Raw genomic sequence first — 25,216 nt, forward strand, 5'->3', positions numbered from 1 at the left:
TCAGGTCATGGTCGCATGGTTCATGAGATCAAGCCCTGCATCAGATTACGCACTATCAGCCCAGAGCCTGCTTGGGATTCTGTCTCCCTTTCTTTCTGCCCCTCCCCAACTTGTGTGCAGCACACATGCATGCACTCTCTCTCTCAAAACAAACAAACAAACAAACAAATAAATAAATAAACTTAAAAAAAAATTAGCATTTTGGAAAACTAGTATTCATCATTGTGAATTTGACAGTGACGAATACAAGTTTTTTCTGATGAGTCTAAAAATAGTATTATTGAAGATGTTTTTTGATGAATCTGTGACAATAGTGAATATGATTTTAAAATATTTCATAATGAAATGTGTCAACATTTAGGAAATCTATATGATTCATTGAATCAATGTTTTTTAAATGAGCAATCCATGATGTTACAAAATTATGCATGAGTAAAATATCTATACAAAGTGTAAGATAGAGCAATGGATTTTTTATGTAATAGAGAACAAAAAGTTCATTCTCTGTCCTCTCTCTTTGCCCCTCCCCTGCTCACTCTCTATCTCTCTCTCTGTCAAAATAAGTTTAAAAAAAAGAATCATTCTTTGTGGCTCTTTCCCTTCACTTAGCATGTTTTCAAGGGTCCTCCACATTGTATGAGTAGTTCATTTTCATGACCTAGTAGTATTCCATTTTAAATGTATACCGTTTTTGTTTACCCATTAGTTAGCTGTTGGCATTTGGATTATTTCCACTTTTTTGCTATTATGAATGATGTTGCTGTCAATATCTGTGTAACTGTTTTTTTGTATGGACATGTCAATTCTCTTGGGTATATATCTAATAGAATTGATGGGTCATGATAACTTTAACAATTTGAGGAATTGCCGAATATTTTCCAAAGCATTTTATATTTCCACATGGTGTATATGTTCCAATTTCTCCATATCTTTGTTAATACTTATCATCATCTGTCTTTTTGATTATAGACATTCTAGTGGGCACGAAATGGTACTTCACTGCAGTTTTAATATGCATTTCTCTGATGGTTAATGATGTTGAATATCTTTCCATGTCCATTTCTCCATTTGCATATCTCATTAGGAGCAATGTCTAGTCAGATCTTTTGTCCATTTAAAAATTGTTTCATTGTATTATTGGGGTGCCCGGGTGGTTAAGCATCTGACTCTTGATTTCAGCTCAGGTCATGATCTCATGGTCATGAGTTTGAGCCCTACATTGGGCCCTTCACTGACAGTGCAGAGCTTGCTTGGGTCTCTCTGTCTCCCTCTCTCTTTGCCCCTCCCCTGCTCACACTCTCTGTCAAAAATAAACATTTAAAAAAATTATATTATTTATCTTTTTATGATTGAATTGTAATAGTTCTTTATGTATTCTGAATATGAGGTCCTTATCAGATATATTATTTGCAAATATTTTATTCATTCTTCAGATTTTTTCAACACGAAAGACAGTTTTTAATTTTGATGAAGTTTTATTTATTTTTGTTTGGTTGCTTCCATTTTTGGTGTCATATCTAAGAATCCATTGCCTAATCAAAGGTCTAGAAGATTTATGCCTGTTTTCTCCTAAGAGTTTTAAGTTTTGGCTCTTACATATAGGCCTCTGATCCATTTAATTTTTCATATGTTGTGAGGTAGTGATCCAAATTCACTCTTTTCCATGTGGATATCCAGTTGTCCCAGTAACATTTGTTGAAAGACTTCTTTTACCATTAAATTGTCTTCGTATTCTTGTCAAAAATTAATCAATGTATGAGGGTTTGATTTAATTCCAGATTCTCAATTTTATTTCATTTACCTAGATCCTTATCTTCTACCCTATGCCAGTAGGGCCACTGTATTTTAAAGATGAAATTATGGGGCGCCTGGGTGGCTCAGTCAGTTGGGCGACCGACTTCGGCTCAGGTCATGATCTCACGGTCCGTGAGTTCAAGCCCCGCATCGGGCTCTGTGCTGACAGCTCAGAGCCTGGAGCCTGTTTCAGATTCTGTGTCTCCCTCTCTCTCTGACCCTCCCCCGTTCATGCTCTGTCCCTCTCTGTCTCAAAAATAAATAAATGTAAAAAAAAAAAAATTAAAAAAAAATAAAGATGAAATTATGTAAGAATCATTTTTTAGCTCAGAGCAACCAATTCTAGAGTTGGAATTACCTCCTCCTCCCTACCAGTTTAGAACTTTCCCAAGAATCTCTTTCATCAGTAGCCATCAAGATTGTGTCCAATGGGATCGTTTTGTTTTGTTTTGCTTTTTGAAAAATCAAGGTCATGTGTCAGGCCAGGTGGCTGATTAACCACAAGTTATCTCTAAGGTAAGAAGTACTGGTATTCAATAGAATTTATTTAGGGAAGTTGACGACCAAAGCCAGGAAGGGACAATAGAAATATCTTGGCTCAGCTTTCCAAAACGTGCAAGGTGTCGGAGGGGTGGGAGTGCGGGCTGTCAGTACGGTTCCAAACAGTGAGACTGGGGACCGGGAACTTCTCCCCTGGAGTACAGGCTCCGGATGGAGGCGAAGGGTCGTCAGTAGACCTGGGGAGACTGGTGTTAATTCACTCGCGCTACCACCAATAAAGCAGCTCTCCGGCCTCCCGCCTCCCGGCAGCTTCCCTCACCCGTTTTCCCGCCTCGCCTTTCCTCTTTTCCCGATCCCTCCTCCCAACGCGTAGCGGAAGTGACGCGACGCGTAGCGGAAGTCCCTCCAGCCGCGGTGTTGTGCTGTGGGGAAAAGAGACGGATTTGTAAACCCCGGAGCGAGGTTCTGCCTACCCGAGGCCGCTGCTGTGCGGAGACCCTGGGTGAAGCCACCGTCACCATGTCTGACCAGGTACCGGACTGGGAGCGGTCTGATAGCAGTGGCCGAGTCCTTACTCGGCTGGTGCGCCTGCCTCTCGGCTGGGGCCGGGGATGGAGGCGCGGGGGAGGGGAGCGCGGAATGGGGGAGGGGGCGGCCGGTGGGGACTCGGCCGGAGAGGGAGGGGAGTGGACTAGTGTTGGAGTCGCTGGGGCCTGCAGCGGGCCTCCGGGAGCCGCCCTTGCTCCTCTCCCGGCCTGCTCATTACCCCCCTCCCCCCCCCGCCCCAGCGTCTGTGATCGCGGCCTCCCTCGAGTCGTTCCCCCTTCTTTTTCCGGGGTCGGCCAGGTGCAGAGCCCAGCTTCAGCTTCCCTGAGAGGGTCCCTGGGGAACATGTCTGTCTCCCTGTCCTGGGGACTGACTGTAGAAGCAGGGCCCTAGGCCCCAGTTATGTAACGGGAGACCATCCCAGCCCGGGAGGCTCTGTGGCCCTGAAAAGCGGGTGGACTCCACTTTTTGGTTCTCGGTGTTTAGGTTGTCCAGGAGTGGGGACGTGGGGGCGGGAGACGTCTGGTGTTGCTGGGAACCTAAAAAGCTCTGCTTTCTGTTCGGATTGCAGCTTGGGTAGGGCCGCCGCTGCTCTGCTGAGTCTTTTGCAGTGTGTTGGTGCAGAGCTGTCGCCTCTTTTCTTGTACTTTCCCATTTCTTACTCGGGATTGGTTCAGAAACTCTCCAGTTGTAAGAGAGCACTCAGAATAACCAAGAAACAAAGTAGAAAGAAACTGCTAGGGCAACATTTCATCTGGGCATTAACCTGAAGCTGACTGATACTTTTGAAGGAAAGGATAGGAAAACTCAATGTAGAGCAGTTGCATAACATTCACAGAAAGCTGCCTATTATGGCAAAGTGCTCCATCTCAGTGTTAATATAAAAAATTTACTTGGGATTTGCACTTGATCAGGAGTGTTCAGTTTTGCTTGGTAAGTTTTTCTTCCTCATCCTTTTTCAGTTAACCATGTTTATGGCTAGTTTTTAATTCATAACGTTTGTGTCTGGACTTCGTTTTGTTTGCTCAGATGACTGTGACTTTTTAAAGTCTCTTTGGATCTTTCGCTTGTTTAATGATATTTATCTAGAAAAGTTATTTTTCATTTAACTCCATAATGTACTTGCACTTTTAAATTTAACACACTTGTTTCCCTGGCTTTTAACCCGGTTCAGTTTTGTACCAGTTTGTGAAAGCAAGTGAGGCTTTTGTGGATTTGTACTATTGTGCAAAATGTACGTTGGCATTTTTAAAGGTTAATCATAATCTAGATTAATTTTGGATGGCTCTTAACAATCTAGACTAATTCCCAAGTTGGTATGGGAATTATAAGTGGCATTATAAGTATCTCCCTGGATAGTTGTTTACTTGGTTACCAGGGAGGAAAGAACAGGTGTAAATGCTTAGTTTCATCAGCCTTTTTTATTTTGATGCTAGGAAGCATGTTGAAATTTACTATAGTCTGATGAAAGAGCAATGTACAGAAAGAATTATAAACTAAATTACAGAATTTATTGCTCCAGTCATTGAATTCCAGTCATTGAGAGAGACATGAAAGAAGAAATAAAGGACCTAGTACACTAACAGGTGGCCAGAAGTTCTTTAGATTCTGTTTCAGAAGGTCTTTGAGGCCAAAACTATTCATGATAATACTAGGACATTATTTGTCTTTTTCACTCTGATCCTTTCCTGTGTTTTCAGTGGCGTTTTTTAAACACTAACGTGGCCTGTGATATCACAACAGATTGAAATGTAGAAGCAGATGTGAAAATCTAGCTGCTGTTAAGCCAGACGTTAAAGAGATTTGCAAAAATGCAAAATAGTGCTGTTCTTCTCACTAGAAAAAACTGCTGTTCTTCTCATTTTATTTTCAATAAAAATATATTATTTGTTAATATATAGTGGGGCTTTTTAAACGGATAATTAAAACATTTCTCAGTTTCAATGTCTAACTGTAAACCCGAATAAATATAACTAACCTAACAAAAGCTTTATGGAGTTCCAAATAACTTTTTAAGAGTATAAGAGTCCTGAGACCAAAAAGTTTGAGAACTGTTCCTCCATTCTGTTTAACTAGCATCATTATTAATAATCAAGACCCAGTACAGTTTCAGTGTTGGGTGCTAAGGATTTAAAGAGGTATGAAGCTGAACTCTTACCCTTAAGAGGCTTATGAGCAAGAATAAGAATCTCAAGTTATTACTGTGCAATATCAGCAGCACGAGACTGACCCACTGTCCCCAAGAGACAATCTTAACTTAAACCAGGTTCTTTAAGGAGGATGCATTTTCTGAGGCACGTCTCAGAAATTTGTTATCTGGCGCTAAGACATTGCAGCTGAGTAACAATTTTAGGTTAAAATACAGGTGGACGTTAAAATCACACAAGACTTGAATTGCTGGGTTTTCTGTTGATGAGTGAAAAATTATTTTGTGAATTTGAGTAAAATACCTTTCCTGTAATTTTAACAATTGCCAGCATTATCTAGTGGATTTGTGAACCATTGCTGAATAATCGTCTACAAGAGGTTCTAAACCTAAAGTTCATGGGCCCTAAAGGCTGAAAATCATTGAAATTGTATGGGGCGTTTTGTTATTTTTACATGTGTATTTTTCTTTTAATTTATTTTGAGAGCAAGTGTGTGAGCACAAGCGGGGGAGGGACAGAAAGAGAGGGAGAGAGAGAATCCCAAGCAGACTCCACACTGTTAGCACAGAGCTCTACGTGGGGCTTGAACTCACAAACCATGAGATCATGACCTGAGCTGAAATCAAGAGTTGGATGGCTAACCGACTGAGCCTCCCAGGTGCCCTGGTATGTGTGTATTTTTTTAGGGAGAAAAGGCTTATAGCTTTCATCAGAGGTACATGATCTCTCAAAAAGGATAAAGACAATCCTTTAACCGATAGTAGATCTCATTGGGTGCTCTCCTTTGCCTGATCTCAAGCAAATCTAAGCACTTACATAGAACCAGAAGCTTGCTATCAAAATTGGTGTGGGTAATTTGTACAAATATTTTCCCTTTTTTCTTCCCTTTATTCAAGTTTATAGTGTTCCCGCCATGCCCAAATCATCAAAGGCAGCATGGACTTCAGCTCTTTAATTCAGGTCTATTAATTTGTAATAATTAGATGACTGATTTACTTCAAATGCTAACTATTGTAAGTAAGCACGTTCACTCTCCCCACCCCCACCTCAGAGAGAAACTGAATGATTTTCTTTTATTTTCCTTTTAGTCAAGGATTTGGAAGCATTATGTAGTTCTGGTTATCTTACAAACTACCTCAAAACTTAGAGGCTTAAAATAAGTTTTCTATTTTGCTCATATATCTGCAATTTGGGCAGCCCCGTGGGCTGGACTTAACCATTGCTCCTTGTTGTGTAGGGCCTCAACTGGGATTACATGGTTGGGCGCTGGAATGGATGGGCTCTTCATAAAGTCACAAGGCCTCTCTTAGTGGTTTCACCATGTGTTTTGCTCAGCATAGGAACCCCAGAATATTGAGCTATGGCAGCTCAGGGCTCATAAGAGTGTGAATGTTCCCAGAGAACCCTGGCTGGAAACCTCAAGCTTCCTAGGACCTAGCCTTGGAAGTCACTTCTGTAGTCTGTTGGTCAGGCAGATCACTAAGGCCAAACCAAATTCAAGGGAAAGGCATTTATTTATTTATTTATTTATTTATTTATTTATTTATTTGGGGGATCTAATTGACCTGTAATATGTTAGTTTCAGGTATACAACATAATGATTTGATATTTGATGTATGTAATGTGAAATCATGATCATAAGTCTAACATCCATCACCACACAGTTACAATTTTTTTTTCTTGTGATGAGAATTAAATCTCTTAGCAATTTTCAAATATGCAGTACAATATTAGCTGTAGTCAACAAGGGAAAGGCATTTAGACTTCATTTCTCAATGGGAAGAGTAACAAAGAATTCATAGGTATCTTTAATCTGCGACATTAATTGTATTTCTTCTGTCAGGATTGCATTATTCCCTGCAATATTCTTTGTATCTTCCTGTTGTTGATGTTTACTTATCTTACTGTTAGCTTGAGATAGTAGGAGAATATGATGAATTGGGTATATATTAAAATTAATAATTATGTATACTACTATTTATATGTTAAAAACTGTAACTATAACTTAAGCATGTAGTGATACATACAGTAAGCATTGCATGCCCCGGGAGAGGATTGATAGATATATTCTGTTTTCTCCCTGATAGATACATGAGGTGCTGTTAGTGGATGTTGCAAACATAAAAGTTATTAATAAAACATTGCAAATAAAATGTTACCTAAACAATATTTAATAGTATTTTGAAAACAGAGTATGATTGTAATGGTTGTAGTACTCGTGAAGGTAGATGAGTAGTTCAAATTCAAAACTATAAAGCCATTGTCAAATAGGTCTTCATACCTTTTAGCCCCCTTAGCATTTAGAATGTCTTTTATATTAGCAATAATTGCATCCCAGATAAACCTCATTGACTGTGATACTGCCAGCAAAGCTGAGAATGTCTCTGTTATAGCTTTTTTTAAAAAAATGTTCATTTCAGAGAGAGAGTGAGCACAAGTGGGAGAAGGACAGAGAGAGAGGGAAAAAGAGAATCCCAGGCAGGCACTGTGTTGAGTGCAGAACCCAATGTGGGGCGTGATCCCATGAACCATGCATGAGATCATGACCTGAACCAAAATCAAGAGTTGGACGCGTAACTGACTGAGTCACCCAGGTGCCCCTCGACTATAGTTTTTATATATAGTGTTAAAATTATTTACTTAAGTGTTCTTCTCCATTAGAATGCTTTTGAGGGTCAGGAATCAGGCTTTTTTATTCATCCTTTTTTCTTGAAGTGCCCAGCACAGTGACTGGATACTTAGTTTTTTTGAAGGAATGACTGGTCAGATTCATTCATTTAAACAAGTTATTTATTGAATGTTCTAGGCACCATTCTAAGCCCTAGAATTGGAGGGTTGCCTCAGAAACTTGAAGCAACTGGTATCTTCCTCCTCTTCTTTTAGCCTCCGTGATGTTTTGTTATTGAGGAAGAGTTGGTTGTCATGGAGTAGTTTTCTTTTCATGGTGATTTTACATTACTTCTTGATCTTTACTTCTACTAACAATAGACCCGGAAACTTTATTTCTAAGATCTAATCATTTGTTTCTTCCAGAACATTAGAATTATTGTGGATAATTTTCTCTAAGATAGGTTTAGTATCCCATTTTAGAATTTTCTGAAATTGTGGTTTTTGGGAAGTAGATAATTTTTGATATTCTGCTTCTTTAAAAAAGTCATGAGTATGGGGCTACTGGGTAGCTCAGTCAGTTAAGCGTCCGGCTTCGGATCAGGTCATGATCTTGCATTTGGTGAGTTTGAGCCCTGCATTGGACTCAGTGTTAACAGCTCAGAGCCTGGAGCCTTCTTTGGCTTCTGTGTCTCCCTCTCTCTCTGCCCTCCCCTGCTCATGCTCTGTCTCTCTCTCAAAAAAATAAACATTTAAAAAAAATCTTTAAAAAGTCATGGGTACATTCTCACATCTACTATTGAGCACCTTACTTTTACAGTTAAAACATTTTTAAAAAATCTATTTTAAGTAATGCCTATATCCAATGTGGGGCTCGAACTCATGACCCCAAGGTCAAGAGTTGAATGCTCTTCTGACTAAGCTATCCAAATGCCCCTTACTTTTACAGTTTAAATTGTGGATATTCCTGCAACATAACTTAGGTTATTTAAAGATGTGTTATATTTATTATACTTTTTTATTTTGATCATTCTTTTGGTCAGTTGCTTTTACTGAGCTAGTGAGAATCTGTAGGAAAAGTGGAGTTCTGTTTGCTGGACTCTGTTTTCAATATCTAGGCACAGTTATTTTTCAAGATTTTACCAAAGATTGATATATGTATCAAAAAGTGCACATAAATGCATAGCTTGCTGAATTTTGACAAACTGATCACATTCATGCAGCCAGTACTCAGGTTAAGATCCTCTGCCCTGACTACTAATTAGATTAGTTTTGCTTGTTTTTAGACATTATAATGTTACGTAAATGGAGTCATATGGTATATACTTCTGTATTCGACTGTCTTTTGCTCAGCATTGTTAGATTCGTCCCTATTATTGTGTTCTTAAATTGCATTGCTAATTATATTCCATTGTGTGACTGTACCACAGTTCTCCACCCTGCTTTTGATGCACAAGGAGGTAGTTTTCTAGGTTCTGTTTTTTTTTTCTTTTAATGTTTATTTAAATTTTGAGAGAGAAAGAACGCATTCGCACAAGCAGGGGAGGGGCAGGGAGAGAGGGCGACAGAGGATCTGAAGTGGGCTCTGCACTGACAGCGGAAAGCCCGATGCGGGGGCTTGAACTCATGAACTGTGGGATCATGACCTGAGCCAAAGTCAGTTGCTTAACCAGCTGAGCCATTCAGGTACCCTAGGTTCTGTTTTTAACATAAGACAAATGATACCTATTTACAGTACCTCCTATGTCAGTTTGGATTTCTTTTGGGCCGAGTAACAGAAAACGTGTTATATAGTAGGTTAAACAAGTATGTGTTTATTTTTCTCATGAAATGAGAAGTCTGGGGGAGCCTGGGTGGCTCAGTTGGTTAAGTGACTCTTGATTTCAGCTCAGGTCACGATTTCAGGGTCGTGGGATTGAGCCCCACGTTGGGCTCTGTGCTGAGTGTGGAGCCTGTTTAGGATCCTCTCTTTCCCTCTGCCCCTTACCTCTCCCCCACTCACACATTCTGTCTCTCAAAAAAAAAAAAAAAAAAAAAAAAGGAAGTCTAGACCTAAGTAGTTCAGGGCTGGTAAGGCAGCTCCACAATGCCTTCGTACTCTTTTCTCCCCCATCCATAACAGATGTTTTCACCCTCATGCCTGTCTCCTGTGGGCACAGAGAAGTTACTTTGTGTATTTGTTCCAGGTAGGAGAAAGAGATGGAGCGAAGGGAAAAAGTATGCGCCAACAACAAATCTGTCAGTGTTTTTTATCTCATTGGCTGGCACTGTGTCACGTGGCCGTAATAGAAGCTGAGAAATATGCTTTTTGGCTGGGCATACCTAGGCTTCCCTTTGTAAGGAAAATGGAGAAAAGGGATATTGGATAGGTAATTAACAATGTCTGCCAAACTCTAAATGTGTTTGCTGGTACTTTTGTATACAGTCAAGCCAGTTTGTTCCAATCTTCGTGTAGGTCCGTAGTCTAGGCTCAAAGAGTGGTTTGCACAACCAATGTGATTTTCAGTTACAATTTTTAGTTCTTGGTAAGTTGCACATCTAGTGTTTAACCACCGTTCTGGAGTTGAATGTAAATTTGCAGAAGATCCAGTGTCCGGACAGCTTGACTTAAATGTTGAGGTTATGGAGCTAGGTCTGGTTGGTTCCATTCCAGATTTCCAGTACTGTGTCTTAAGTTTGAACACACAGCATGAATCTGAAAATGTATGTTTATTTTGTGTTTTTAGAATTGTGGTAAATCCATTGAAATAGGAGGGGGCTGATGTTATTGTATTTTGGGTTTTATATCTTTTAATAATGGGTGTAAGAGAATTTACAACTTGAGCTATGTTGAATTTTTTTCATTAGGAAATAAAATGAAATAAACTGAAGAATTCTAGTCAGACCTGTGGTTAACAGATTTTTTGATACTTTGAGTGATTGCATTTTCTGTGAAAGGTTTTATGGAAAACTTTAATATGTATGTAATTATATCCATATACCCATCTCCTGGCCTATTTTATTTCATCTACATTACATTGCTCTAATCTACTCCCTCATAGTCTGAAGACAATCCCAGGTATATAATTTCATCATAAATATTTCAGTATGTATCTGATATGTGATAATAGTTATCACACCTTAAAAAATGAGCAGATTTGTTAATGTCCTCAAATAAGAGTAAATATATTCTTTGTTTTGGGGTTTCCCCAGAATCTCCCCACCTCCTTTCAGAAGAATGAACAACTCTTGTGTAGCTGGAAGGGTCATTGACAGATGGGAGGTAGTTAAGTGTGATGTCCTTTCATGTGATTAAATTGTAAACATACAGATTGCCAGTGCCCCTAAGCAGAGTTCTTGTTCTTTCGACTTTGAAATGGCACAGTAAAATTCTCATGAATTTTGTACGTTTGTAAATGGATTTTGTACATTTGTTGTGTTTTTCATTCTTTCCAGCCTAATTCTCTTTCCAAATCCAACCATCTTCTATTTACAAGCTATTCCCTCTATGGCTTGGAAAGAAAAGTTGATAGTGCCTGTAACGTGGTAAATTCCTTTATCATTCCAGTTACCATGATTCAGGCTCTGGATGACACAAACCTGAAAATTTAGAGGTTTTTAGTTCCTTTCTTTGATCTTGTACGTATATTTACTTTTCTTTCCATTTACCTGTTTCTTCTGTTCTAGGGCTGTGTATCCTTTCCAGCCGAATCAACCAGCCCTCTCTGGGAGTCTCTTTTCTCTGATGACCTAGTGTCCCAGAGCCAGTGCTGAATGCTTTCACTGTTTTGTAGCTAGTGTGCCATACCATTCTGTATTGGCTGCTTTTTCACAGGGGACAGAAGGAAAGAAGACATACAAAAGACACTGAGATCACTGGAAATGATCATTGGCCTTTTTTGGCCAAGATCTTCTCATTTTTCAGACTAGTTTGTCAAAAGAAAAAAAGATAGTACATGAAAAGCTGGATGACTGCATTAAGCAAGCATGAGGCTATTAAACAAGTGGTATAGATGATATTGCCATAGTGCTTCAGAGTTGGGAAGAGATCACCAAAATGTAGTGACTAGGGAAAGTGGTAACTTATTTTTGGAAATTTCATATCCTGATTGTTCACGTGTTCTTTTTTTTTTTTTTTTTTTACAGTCTTGATGTCTTTTATTTTTTTTACATTTATCACGCCATGAATTCATAGGGAATGGGTTCCAATAGCTCAGGCTCCTTTCCATTGGTTCTCACAAAGTGTGCTTCTCTTTGTGGGGCAGGCTGGCGCTTCAGTTGAACCCAAGTACCTTTCTCCTTGGCTTCCTTGTTTTTCTGATCATTTTCCTTCACACGCTTCAGGAAGCTGTCTCGGCTCTTTGAGTGCTTAATGTGCTCGATACGTACATTAATTCTCTTAGCAAGAATCTTGCCCTTAACTTGTTTGTTTACAACAATGCCAACAGCATGCTGGGCAACATTGTAGACTCTTCCGGTTTTGCTATGGTAACATTTGTGGGGCATTCCTTTTTGAACAGTGCCCATTCCCTTGATGTCCACAATATCACCTTTCTTGTAGATTTGCATGTATGTTGCCAAAGGAACAACTCCATGTTTTCTAAAAGGCCTAGAGAACATATAGCGAGTACCTCTCCTCTTTCCCTTTGTGTTGGTCATTTTGGTGAATTACTGGAAGATGGCGGTTCCGGCCGAAAGGAAGGCTGTTCACATGTTCTTATGCAGTTGAAGTGAATTATCTTGTATTTCCAACTGTGACTATAAAAAACTGAAAGGATTTAGTAAGATTTTGTGGGGTGATACAGAAAATAATGTTGTCTCTTTGATTCAACAGCATTAAGTAGCCTAGTATTTGCCTGGCATTACAGAAATTATAAAGATGAAAAAACTTGGGTCCTCTCCTTGTAAACTTGTAGGGAAGTCAAGACATACAAAACTGTCACAGAAAACATTAACTTATTTAACAAGAATATTGAATATCTTCAAAGAACCAGCCACTGTGCATGATCAGAAATAAAGTAAGCCAGTGAGGAACTCAATCTGGTAGAAGATACAAATAGGCCAACATGTGGTTATAATAGATAAAAGTAAGCATGGGGATGTTTAAGAGGGTGATTAGAGAAATCAGTTTGTAGGAAGTGATGCCTGAGTGAAAGGAAAATAGGGTAAGAAAGGGCTTCTAAGCAGAGGTGATTAACAGGTATAGATATGATGAAGATAAGGTAGAGGTGATATATGTAAGGGATTGTAGATCAATATGGCTGGAGCAAAGGATATTATTAGCAAGAGAGATAGGAGATTAAGGCTGGATTGCTAGCTGGGACCAGTACATGAAGTACCAGTGTATGTCAGCTAAGAAGTTTGAATTTAAGATTCTGCCTGAAGATTATGGGCAGATAGTATTGCATTTTAGAGAGGTGGCTCTGGTGGTAGTTGGAGAATTGAAGGGAGCAAGACTGGGGAGATCTGTTGCAGTAATATTAAGGAACAACAATGAATACCTGAAATAAGGCAGTGGAATGGAGAGAAGAATAAACTTGAGAGCCACTAAGGGATAATAACATTGTCAGAAGGATGGATGATTAAGTGTGAGATTTAAGAGAGGAAGTCTAGCTAAAGATGACACCTGAGTTTCTGTTTTGGACAGTTGAGTGTATGGTAACCGTTTTTTGTAATTGAGAGTCCAGGAGGAAATTTGTTTTGTTTTGTTTTTTTAATGTGGTTTTCAGGAAGAGGAGTTAAAATTTACAGAGGAGTTGGAAATAATGCATTCAGTTTTAGGTACTTACATTTGGGTACCCATGGGACATCTAAAGTGGAGATACTCAAGCATTTGGATAAATGAATGAAAAACTCAGAAAAGTCAGGTTGGAGAGGATGACTGTGAGTCATTAGGATCTGAGAGGTAGTTGGAATCATGGGTCACCCAAGAGAGAAGGCAGAAGATTGAGGACCTGGAATCCAGAGGAGACTCCCAGCATTTAAGGAAATAGCCAAGATAAGGAGAGAATGGAATCTTGGAGGCCAAAGGTCGAGAGTTTTCAGGGAAGAAATCATTAAGTGTCTATTCTGTTACTGTTAAAAATGAGATTTGAAATTGTCCAATAAATTCAGCAATAAGGAGTTGAACTAGTAACCTTGATGAGAGCATTATCAAGTGGAATGGTGAAATATAAACCAGATTTTGTGAGTTCAAGGGTGAAAGTGGAGACAGTTAATGCTGACTACACTTGTAAGAAGCTTAAAGAAAAAGATGAGGACAACAACTAGAGAAGATAGTCAAGAAGGGAGTATTTTATTTTTAATTTTTTTAAATGTTTGTTTATTTTTGAGAGAGAGACAGAGCGTGAACACAGGAGGGGCAGAGAGAGGGAGACACAGAATCCGAAGCAGACTCCAGGCTCCAAGCTGTCAGCACAGAGCCTGACGCAGGGCTTGAACTCACGAACTGTGAGATCATGACCTGAGCTGAAATTGGACACTTAACCAACTGAGACACCCAGGTGTTTAGAGAAAGGAGTATTTTAAAAGTGAAAATAAATGCCATGAAAGGTAAGAATAAATTCCAGATAGGAACATAAAGGAAAATATTAATCCTAGTTGGAAGGTTAGGGGGGTGCTGTGGCTCCTGGAAGAGTTTTTGTTTTGTTTTGCTTTTTTAATCTCCTGGAAGAATTTTGTTTTATTTATTTTTTATTTTAGAGAGAGATTGGGAGCTGGGGGAAGAGAGAACTTCCAGTAGGCTCCCTACTCAGTGCAGAGCCTGACACAGAGCTCGATCCCATGACCCTGGGATCATGACCTGAGGCGAAATCAGGAGTCAGATGATCAACCTACTGAGCCACCGAGGCGCCCTGTTAGAGTTTTTAAAAATGTATTTATTTGTTTTTGAGAGACAGAGCACGAGCAGGGGAGAAGCAGAGAGAGAGGGAGACAAAGCAGGCTCCAGGCTCCGAGCTGTCAGCACAGAGCCCATTGCGGGGCTTGAACTCACAAACCATGAGATCATGACCTGAGCTGAAGTTGGACGCTTAACCAACTGAGCCACCCAGGCACCCCCAGAGTTTTTTAATACTGGACTTCAAATGACATGTGGGATGGATTTCTTTGAGGTGATTTCAGGAAAAGTTGAGGGGAGGAGGTATATTCTAGGTAGTGGAAACAGGGGTTGAAGGTGGAAGAATGCTGATAGACTTTTCAGGAAACAGCAAATAGTCCAATTTAACCATATCCTCAGGTTTGTAAAGAAAGTGGTAGAAAAATGAGAATTGAGTTTGGTAATGGAAACTGAATTTGGTGGTGTGGAGTTTGGTTCTAGGCCTTAAAGAACTGGGAGCTATTAATGCTTTTTGATAGGAGTAGTTATCCAATTAGAGAAGCTGTAGTTGAGAAAAACAATGTGGAGGAGGGATTGGAGGAGGGGAAAGAACTCTTTTGTCTTTCCTTGAGTAGCCTCTGTAGCCATCTTAGCTAAGAAAACTGGAGCAAAATCACTCCCATTGTACTGATGGATTGCTGCTGGGAGTGGCGATGCTCCTTTGTATTAATTCAAACAACGCTTCCTAACACCCCTTTTCCTCCCAGTTAAAGAGAACTCCGCTTCATTGCTCTTCACTGTGTGGAATAAGCTGTCCTAACCCTCTAGATACTTAAAGAAGAAGCAGCTGTTAACTATGAATATAAATTCATAGAAATGTGGTGATGTGACTGTATTTGAAGACAGTCTTCTAGTTTTCAGGTGAAAGACTGTCTCACTAAAGAAGGTTCATTTTGTCTGTTGCCATAATATGCAGTAGTCAGCAAATGTTGAAAGCACTGCAGAATGAAAAACAGGCAAGGACTTACACTAACGAAGTCAATTCTGTTGTCTAAGCATTTCCTTGGACTCTAGCCTGTATCTTAAAGTTAAAAGCTACTTCTAGTTTAAAATGTTCTGTTAAATTTTGAATGTTGAAGAGTTTTAGTTTTAAGTTTCTGGCATGAGGTTACACAGGTAATATGGCCCTGTTATTTTACTTGTACAATATAATATGGTTGGTTATATTCTTATCAAGTGTGGATTAACAGAAATTGTTATATATTTAACAGAAGAGCATATGTGTAAATAAGTGGCTGATTTGGTGGCCAAACTAAGGTAAACAGGAAAGCTACTTTTTTTTTTTGTTTAGAAAAAAAATTTTTTTAAACATTTATTTTTGAGAGACCGACAGAGTATGAGCAGGGGAGGGGCAGAGAGAGAGGGAGGTACCAGAATTCGAAGCAGGCTCCAGTCTCCAAGCTGTCAGCAAAGAGCCTGATGCGGGGCTCGAACTCACAAACCGTGAGATCATGACCTGAGCCGAAGTCGGACACTTAACCGACTGAGCCACCCAGGTGCCCCAGGAAAGCTACTTTTAATGTACTATTTAGTGAAATTTTCCAAGCTACCTCCTTTAGTAAAATGGCTTTTCTTAGATACTTCATGATGAAATTGTTTTAACTAGTTTATTCTGTTAACTTCATTTTCTTTTCAATATCCCTTAATTAGAAATTATTTTATAACCCTCTTTACTCTCTTCAAATTTTGTCTCCTCTTTCTTTTTCCTACCTACTCTATACTTTTTTCTTATTCCACTTACTACCCTAAGCTTTTTCAGCCAAGCCTAATGTTTTAAAATTGGATAGACTGCTTCAGATAGTCTAAAATAATAGATGATATAAAATTGATTTGTTTTGATCCTAGAGTACATTAGACCAATATGCTGTTTGATTTTCCTTTCTAAATAGACCTTGCTTATACTAATATGATTAATTTATGTTTTTTAGTATAGTTTTGCAATTGGAATAGTTAACTTCTCTGATAGGCTCTGAAAAGAGAATCTTGGGTTCAGAATGTTTGGTTGATGGAGAATGAACTTCTAATAGGAGTTGACTGTAGGGTAGGTTGTCCTCTGCCCAGCAGAATTAGCACCAAGTGGTAACTTGTTAGAAATGTAGTTACAGCCCTATCCCTCACCTACTGAATAAAAAGCTGGGAGTGGGGCCCAGCAGTTGTTTAAAAAGTCCCTCAGGTGATTCCTATGCATGGTGGGGTCTTAGACGTATCACTATAGATATCACAATAAGAGACCTCTATTTTTTTTTATCTTTTTTTATTATTATATGAAATTTATTGTCAAATTTTTTAATCTTTTTTTTATTGTTACATGAAATTTATTGTCAAATAAGAGACCTCTATTTTGACTTCTGGAACACTGGTATTTGAAACAGTAATTGACTTAGGTTTTTTGCTTAATTGGTGTGGCGGAGAAAATAAATGCTGTTTTTATTCTCAAGTACAGATTTTATACTCAGTGAAAGTAATGGGTATTCATAAGTAAGTAATTACAATAGCATATAGGAACTTTATCTTTGAATATACTTTTCTTTCAGGAGGCAAAACCTTCAACTGAGGACTTGGGGGATAAGAAGGAAGGAGAATACATTAAACTCAAAGTCATTGGACAGGTGAGTTTCATTATTTTTCTCCTTTAACTCTCTAAAGTGAGTAATTTCTGATACATAAAAAATGATTTCAGTAAGGCAAATTATTTAAAAATGGCATTTTCATTTACTATACATGCATCTGTTGTGGGAGGTAGAAGAGGCTCATACTGTTCTATTGATCTGCTAGGCAGATTTAGATTATCTTAATTTCTCCAAATAAAAAACTTTTCTTGGTTAGCATGCTTCAGTGGCAAATATAGTAAATACTATTGAGTGATAAAGCTAGGGCCATCCGTAAAAGGGCCTCTCACTAGTCCTTTTACTGACCCCTTTCTCTTTCCTGGCATATCTTTTCCCCAGACTGTATCTTTATTGACCTTTCTTGAGATGTTAACTGATAATTAAGGTTAGTTGAAAATTGTTGGAGGAATGAATCTTCATATAGTAGTTCCCCCTTACCTGCGGCAGTATTTTCCAAGACCTTCATTGAATCCTTGAAACCGTGGATAGTTCTATTTGTACTATGTTTTTTCCTGTACATCCACACCTCTGGTAAAGTTTAATTTGTAAATTAGGCTCAGTAAGAGATTAGCAACAGTAATAATAAAATAGAACAATTATAACTGTATATTGTAATAAGTCATGTGAATGTGATCTCTCTCTCAAAATATCTTACTGTACTATACTCACCCTTGTGATGATATGAGATGATAAAATGCCTACAAGATGAGATGAAGTGAGGTAAGTGATGTAGGCATTGTGATGTAGCATTAGGCTACTACTGACCTACTATGTTTATGTTCTTTGTTCATATCCTTTCCCCATTTTCTGTGATTATCTTAACTGATAATTTTTATGAATTTTTTTTAAAGTTATCTGTTTTGAGAGAGAGAGAGCATGAGTGCACAAGTGAGGAAGGGGCAGAGTGAGGGAGAGACAAAATCCCAAGCAGGCTCAGTCTGGCAGTGCAGAGCCTGATGTGAGTTCATGATCTGAGCGGAGATCAACAGTTGGATGCTTAACTGACTGAGCCACCCAGGTGTCCCTTATTTAAAAAATTTTTAATTAATATTTAATTTGTGTACCATAAAAATCACCATTTATTTTATTATTTTTTAAGATTTTATTTTTTTAGGTAATCTCCACCCGATGTGGGGCTTGAACCTACAACCCCAAGATCAAGAGTTGTATGCTCTACCAACTGAGCCAGCTGGGCATACCAGTACTCACCATTTTTACGTGTATGATTTAGTGGCCTTTATATATTCCACAAGGATATGCTGTGCACCATTACCACTATTTAGTTCCAGAACATTTTCATCATCCCCAAAAGACATACTCTACTCATTAGCACTATTCCCTATCCTCTCCCCTGCCAGCCTCTAGCAACCACTGATCTATTTTTTGTTTTTATGGATTTGCCTGTTTTGGACATTTCATATAAATGGAATCACATGATATGTGGCCTTTTGTGACTGGTTTCTTTCATTTAATATATTTTCAAAGTTCATCCAAGTTGCAGCATGAATCAGTGTTTTATTCCTTTTTATTGCTGAATAATATTTCTTTGTATGAATATACCAGTTTGTTATCCATTCATTTGTTAAGGGACATTTGGGCTGTTTTATTTCCTCATTTTGGTTATTCTGAATAATTTTGCTCTGAACATCCATGTATAAGTTTTTGTGTGGAGGGATGTGTTTGACTCTCTTGGGTATGTATCTAGGTGTGGAATTACTGGGTCTAATATTCCAGACTTTATTTAACTTTTTGAGGAATTGCCAAACTGTCTTCAGCAATGGCTTTACCATTTTACATTCCCAGCAACAGCATTGTGTGAAGGTCTGCTTTCTCCATATTCTGGTCAATGCTTGCTCTTATCTTTTTTTAATTATAGTCATCCAGGTGTGTGTGAAGTGGTGTGGCACTATGTATGTATGTATGTAGGTAGGTAATCTCAATACCCAACACGGGGTTCGAACTCACGACCCCGAGAACAAGAGTTGCATGCTCTTCTGACAGCCAGGCGCCCCTCATTGTGCTTTTGTTTTGTAGTTCCCTGATGGCTAATGATGTTCAGCATCTTTTCATGTTCTTATTGGCCATTTGTACATCCTCTTTGAAGAAATGTCTATTCAGATCTTTTTTCCATTTTTAGAAAAATTTTTTAAATTTTTTATGCTTGAGTGAGAGACAGAGCATGAGCGAGGGAGGGGCAGAGCAAGAGAGGGGCAGAGCGAGAGAGGGACACAGAAGCAGGTTCCAGGCTCTGAGCTGTCAGCCCAGAGCCCACCGTGGGACTCAAACTCACAGACTGTGAGATCATGACCTGAACCGAAGTCAGATGCTCATCAGACTGAGCCACCCAAGCGCCCCAACAGTTTTTAATTTTGATTAATTGAATTTATTTTTTCTTTTCTTGCTGTGATTTTGGAGTTGTATCTAAGAAACTGTTGCCTAATCCAGGGTCACAGAGATTTATACCTGTAGATTTTTCTAAAATTTTTATGGTTTTAGTTCTTAACATTAAGTTTTTGATGATTTCGAGTACTTTTTGTGTTAGTTTGAGGTAGATTCTAACTTTTTTTTTTTTTTTTTTGCATGTGGCTATCCATTTGTCCCAAACTACTGTTTGAAAAGTCGATCGTTTTCCCATTGAGTTGGTTGGCATCCTTGCAAAAAATCATTTGACTATAGATATATGTAGCTTTATTTTTGGGCTGTCAGTTTATTCTAACATTGATCTATATGTTCTATGCCATGAATTACACTTTTAAGAATTATTGATTTATGGGAATGCAAACTGGTGTAGCCACTCTGAAAAACAGTATGGAGGTTCCTCAAAAAATTAAAAATAGAACTACTCTGCGACCCTGCAATTGCACTACTAGGTATTTATCCAAGGGATACAGGTGTGCTGTTTTGAAGGGGCACATGCACCCCAATGTTCATAGCAGTGCTATCGACAATAGCCTAAGTATGGCAAGAGCCCAAATGCCCATCGAGGATGAATGGATAAAGATGGGCATACATACACAATGGAGTATTACTCTGCAATCAAAAAGAATGAAATCTTGCCATTTGCAACTACATGGGTGGAACTGGAGGGTATTACGCTAAGCGAAATCCATGACCCTGAGATCAGGACCTGAGCCTAAATGATGAATCAGATGCTCAACAACTGAGCCACCTAAGCACCCCCCAGTATTGGGTTTTTTTGTTTGTTTGTTTTTTGTTTTGTTTTGTTTTTTTTTTGGATGGTTGCCTGATGGTTTGTTTGGCAGTCTGGGTAGAAGAAAAGAACCTGGCGCCATAAATTACTTTGACTCACTCAGGTTCTTATTCATGTTACTTATGTGAGAGAAACCAGACTCTGGGGTGACTTTGTGACAGAAATGAATTTCTTGTCTGTTATTCTATGGTATATGCTTCTCTTATAGGTTTGACCACCTTCAACAGTGCTTCAGTTGTTGGGGGGGTACTTTTTGTTTTGAGTTGCTTTTGGGTGTTTGTGATAGTTTAACTTCTCTTTATTTTGAAAATAGAATAGACATGTAACTATGAAGGAATACGTTCTTTGATATACATGTTTTTATTTATACTGCTAATTTTAACATCCAGGACAGACTGTAAATTTCTTTTGAAATGGACATTAAGTAACTTTGAGGATGCTTAGAGTATTCTAATAAACCCTGTTAGGAATGTTAAAAAGAATATGTATGTATGTATATATATATACGTATATATATATACGTATATATATATACATACGTATATATATATATTCATGTATTTTAAAAAGAGTATTTCGGTGGGAAAGTGACAGGGTTTATGTTTCTATTTGTACTATATGTATAATTAAATAATTTTTTTCAAGCAAAGCAAATAGTTTACACAAAGGGATAATTATTGTTCTTTCATCTCCTTAGGATAGCAGTGAGATTCACTTCAAAGTGAAAATGACAACACATCTCAAGAAACTCAAAGAATCATACTGTCAAAGACAGGTTTGTATGTAATGATATAAGATACAGTGTTTTATATGTCATTAATTTTTCTTGTAAGAAAGGTTGTTAAAAGAAAAATGATCTTTTATTATTTTCACCATTAGCAGCCGAAGGAAAAAACTATACCTTAATTGCCTTTTTCCCCATTGTGGCCCATTTCAGAATTTAAATTCATAAGGTTTGTGGAACTGTTTTGAAAAGTGATTCGGAGTTGTAAAAATAGCTATATGAATATTTCTATTTTAATGGCTTACCAGTGTATGTAACAGTAAAGGCAAGTAATTTTTGGTGATCACTATGAAATTTCCTTGTTTTTAACCAAGGTAGCCATATGTTAAATGTAAGTACTAGTATTATTAGTTTATTATCTTTATATATAGTACTACAGGTTACTGCTAATTACATTATGTATTTTCAACATGAAGGAATTTTCTCTCCTGTAAAAAAATCAGGGGCACCTGGGTGGCTCAGTTGGTTAAGCGTCCAACATCAGCTCAGATCATGATCTCATGGTTCGTGAGTTTGAGCCCTGCGTTGGGCTCTGTGCTCACAACTCAGAGCTTGGAACCTGCTTTAGATTCTGTGTCTCGTCTCTCTTCCCCTGCTCATGCTCTATCTCAAAAAATAAATAAACATTAAAAAATGTTTTTAAATCATAAAGAAGGCTTATTTATTAATATAAATTCTCAGATCCTGGCCTTCATGAGCTCGATTATTAAATCAATAATTCTTTAACCTGCCTGGATTCAAATTCAGGCTCTACTACTGTCTGACTGTGGGATCTTAGACAAGTTATGTGCCTTGTTTCTCCCTCAGTAGAATGGGAACATTATAGTAGTACCTATCTCATGAAGATAACCTACATAAAGCTGTTAACATGCTTAAAAATGCCCAATGAATGTTAATCATTATTATCGATAATATAGAAAATGTAATTGTAATTAGTATTTATAGGAGACAACCAAGATTTTAATAATTATATTACATGATATTAACTTAGGTATTATAGGTTTTATGTTTAGAAACCTTGCTTTTTATAGTTCAAATTTGTAACCAACATAAAAATCATTTTGCCAGAAGAAAAGAGATCACTTAGGTCTTAGGGTGAGTAAAACAAATATTTCTTTGTTTTTGATGTTAGTGGTTAAACTCACTAAAATCTGATTAATTGGTGCTCAGCTAGTTCACATTTTAATAATATTGTTGGGAGCTAAAATGGAGATGTTCACAGGGGAAAGAACATATGTTAAGTGCACTATGCTTGGTCCTTAAAGACATTGCCTTTTAATCCTCACAACAGCTAGTCTTTTCACCCCATCTATAGATGATGGAGTTGGTTACTGAGGAAGAACAATGCAAAGTAAAGAGGTAAATCACAGTGCTAAAGTGAAAGCTAAACTTTGATCCAAGATTGAAGATGGTGGGTTTGGGGGTTTAACTTTCCTATTTATGCTTCAGAGTATACTTTACAGTCTTCAGAAAAGTTTTTATGCTTCGTGCAAAGAGGCTTGATAATTTTTTCTTGTATTTACTGATATACAAGGAACAGGAAACTTAATTTTTCTGAAGTATGTAACATGCAATAGAGATTGAAAAGTATATAAAGTAATTATTGAGTCATTTTTCAATTTTGATGTTATAGACTGGTTTCTTTTTGACTTCAGCACAAGATAATGTTTTTTAAAAGATTCTGTAATTAAAACAAAGAATATTTTGCCCTTGTCAGTTATGTTTATTATTTTATATAAGCCTAGAAAGAATTTAAAAATCAAATGAAGGATAAGTTTGCAGGGTCTCATATATTTATGTATATACTGCTTGGAAGATAGTTTTAATTTTTCTATTTTTAGACTAAAGAAATGATTCTTGATTTATACTTACTAGTGAAGCAGTTTTTCTTTAAATGAGTCATTTCTTTGCTTTTAGCTCTTTTTGTTGAATAGTTGATAGTTATAGTGCTGTCTGTGTCATCACAGGTTTACTGTAGCTTACTTGGCTAGCTACTGTGCTTTACCATATATATGTGATTTAATCTGCTTAAAACTAATTTTGATTGTATAGGTGGAAACTAGTGAGAGTGCTTATCCAATTTCTGATTTTATCTTTTATGTTAGCATACAGGTTTTAGAGGAAACTATAGAATAGTGGTTAAGAGCACAGGTTTAAGAACAGATGGGTCTTAAATTGGTATCTGGCCTGTATGACCTTACCATGCCTTAGATTCCCTACCTATAAAGTGAATATAAGGTGATAATACCTACCTTCCAGGATTGTTGTGATGAACATGATTATGTATGTGAAATACTTGGTATAGGGAGGGCCCAGCAAATAGGTGGTACTCAATAAATGGTAATTATGATAGGATAGATATGCTTTACGTTCAGTGTATTCTGTTGAAGCTCTCATGTTTGCTTTTTGTGCATCAAAGTTCCTACTATCTCTTTTAAGATTTGTGTGTGTGTTGTGTGTGTGTGTATATATATATATATATATATGGTTTTGTTTTTGTTTTTGTTTTTTTGTTTTTACCTTTTTAGGGAGTTCCAATGAATTCACTCAGGTTTCTCTTTGAAGGTCAGAGAATTGCTGATAATCACACTCCAAAAGAAGTGAGTATAATTTCTTCTTTGGGTGAAAAAAATGTTAAATTCTTTCCTTTTTTTTTTTTTAAGCAGGCTCCACACCCAGTGTGGAGCCGTGTGAGTCTTGAACTCAAAACCCTGATATCAAGACCTGAGCTGAGATGAAGAGTCAGATGCTCAATTGACTGAGTCACCCAGGTGTTCCCCCAAAATGTTAAATTCTGCATTGAATCATTGGTTCACTGGTATTAAACTATCCTTTCTTGAATATTTTCTGATTTAAGTGGTATATGATTTGTCAGAGAGAAAGATAGTCTTTTGGGTTGAACTTCCCATATATTGCCTTAAAAATTGCCAATAAAAAGAGAGGTGGAGGGGCGCCTGGGTGGCTTAGTCAGTACAGCATGCAAGATTCGAGCTCTACATTGGGTATAGAGATTACTTAAAAACAAAATCTTAAAAAAAAAAAAAAAAAAAAAGAGGTGAGGGGTGCCTGGGTGGCCCAGTCAGCTAAAAGCGTCCAACTCTTGATCAGCTCAGGTCATGATCTAATGGTTTGTGAGTTGGAGCCTCACATCGAACTCTGCACTGACAGTGTGGAACCTGCTTGGGAGTCTGTCTCCTCACCAACCCCCCACCCCCCCCACTCCATGCTTGCATGCTCTCTCCCTCAAAATAGATAAATTAAAAAAAAAAAAATGTTTAGAAAAAAAAGAGGTGGCAAGTGGGAATTGAGTACTGAAATCATCATAAGGCACGTACATTGTTTTGAAGAGGAATAGGTGTTCCTCAAATTTGGTAGATTTCTGGTACACTTTCATGGTGCTGGTGACCTTAATGGTTCAGGTTTGATCTTTGATCTTTGGCCCATTTTGAGAACTTAACACAAAAGCTTAGTGTATATTAATATATTTGGCTCTGTCATCTTGATTTATGTTTTTAATGCTTCTGTGTATTCGTTTGTTTCATTGTATGGTCTCTTTTCTTTTTTATATACCCCCCTTCCCTTAGAAGCATCTGAAAATAATAAAGTATGAGAGAGATTGTGAATGTGCACATCCATTTATTTATTTTTTTAATTTAATTTTTTATTTTTTTAAATTTACATCCAAATTAGTATATAGTGCAACAATGATTTCAGGAGTAGATTCCTTAATGCCCCTTACCCATTTAGCCCATCCCCCCTCCCACAAACCCCTCCAGTAACCCTCAGTTTGTTCTCCATATTTATGAGTTTCTTATGTTTTGTCCCCCTCCCTGTTTTTATATTATTTTTATTTCCCTTCCCTTCTGTTCATCTGTTTTGTCTCCTAAAGTCCTCATATGAGTGAAGTCATATGATTTTTGTCTTTCTCTAATTTCACTTAGCATAATACCCTCCAGTTCCATCCATGTAGTTGCAAATGGCAAGATTTCATTCTTTTTGATGGCTGAGTAATACTCCATTGTATATGTATACCACATCTTCTTTGTCCATTCATCCATCAGTGGCCATTTGGCTCTTTCCATACTTTGGCTATTGTCCATAGTGCTGCTATAAACATGGGGGTGCATGTGTCCCTTCGAAACACCACACCTGTATCCCGTG

General features: G+C 37.8%; 2 protein-coding genes across 3 annotated transcripts in view; one reads left to right on the plus strand and one right to left on the minus strand.

Moving 5' to 3' along the window:
• Positions 1-2,671: 2,671 nt before the first annotated feature.
• Positions 2,672-25,216, plus strand: part of SUMO1 (small ubiquitin like modifier 1) — a 28,403-nt gene continuing 5,858 nt past the window's right edge. Inside the window, exons 1-4 of one of the 2 annotated variants that reach the window (XM_019436605.2) lie at positions 2,683-2,826; positions 16,986-17,060; positions 20,969-21,046; positions 23,584-23,655. In XM_019436605.2, the coding sequence (XP_019292150.1) occupies positions 2,815-2,826; positions 16,986-17,060; positions 20,969-21,046; positions 23,584-23,655 (237 nt within the window). In that variant the 5' untranslated portion in view covers positions 2,683-2,814. Of the gene's footprint in view, positions 2,827-16,985; positions 17,061-20,968; positions 21,047-23,583; positions 23,656-25,216 lie in introns of both variants that reach the window. The other variant, XM_053906192.1, reaches the window with a different exon arrangement.
• LOC109259191 (60S ribosomal protein L21-like) lies at positions 11,709-12,242 on the minus strand. Its single transcript, XM_053906197.1, has one exon. It carries the CDS (start codon positions 12,231-12,233, stop codon positions 11,751-11,753), a length of 483 nt encoding a protein of 160 aa, XP_053762172.1. The 5' UTR covers positions 12,234-12,242; the 3' UTR covers positions 11,709-11,750.

The sequence above is a fragment of the Panthera pardus genome, unplaced genomic scaffold (genome assembly GCF_024362965.1).
Source record: "Panthera pardus isolate Hobbes unplaced genomic scaffold, ASM2436296v1 HiC_scaffold_10, whole genome shotgun sequence".
Taxonomy (NCBI): domain Eukaryota; kingdom Metazoa; phylum Chordata; class Mammalia; order Carnivora; family Felidae; genus Panthera; species Panthera pardus.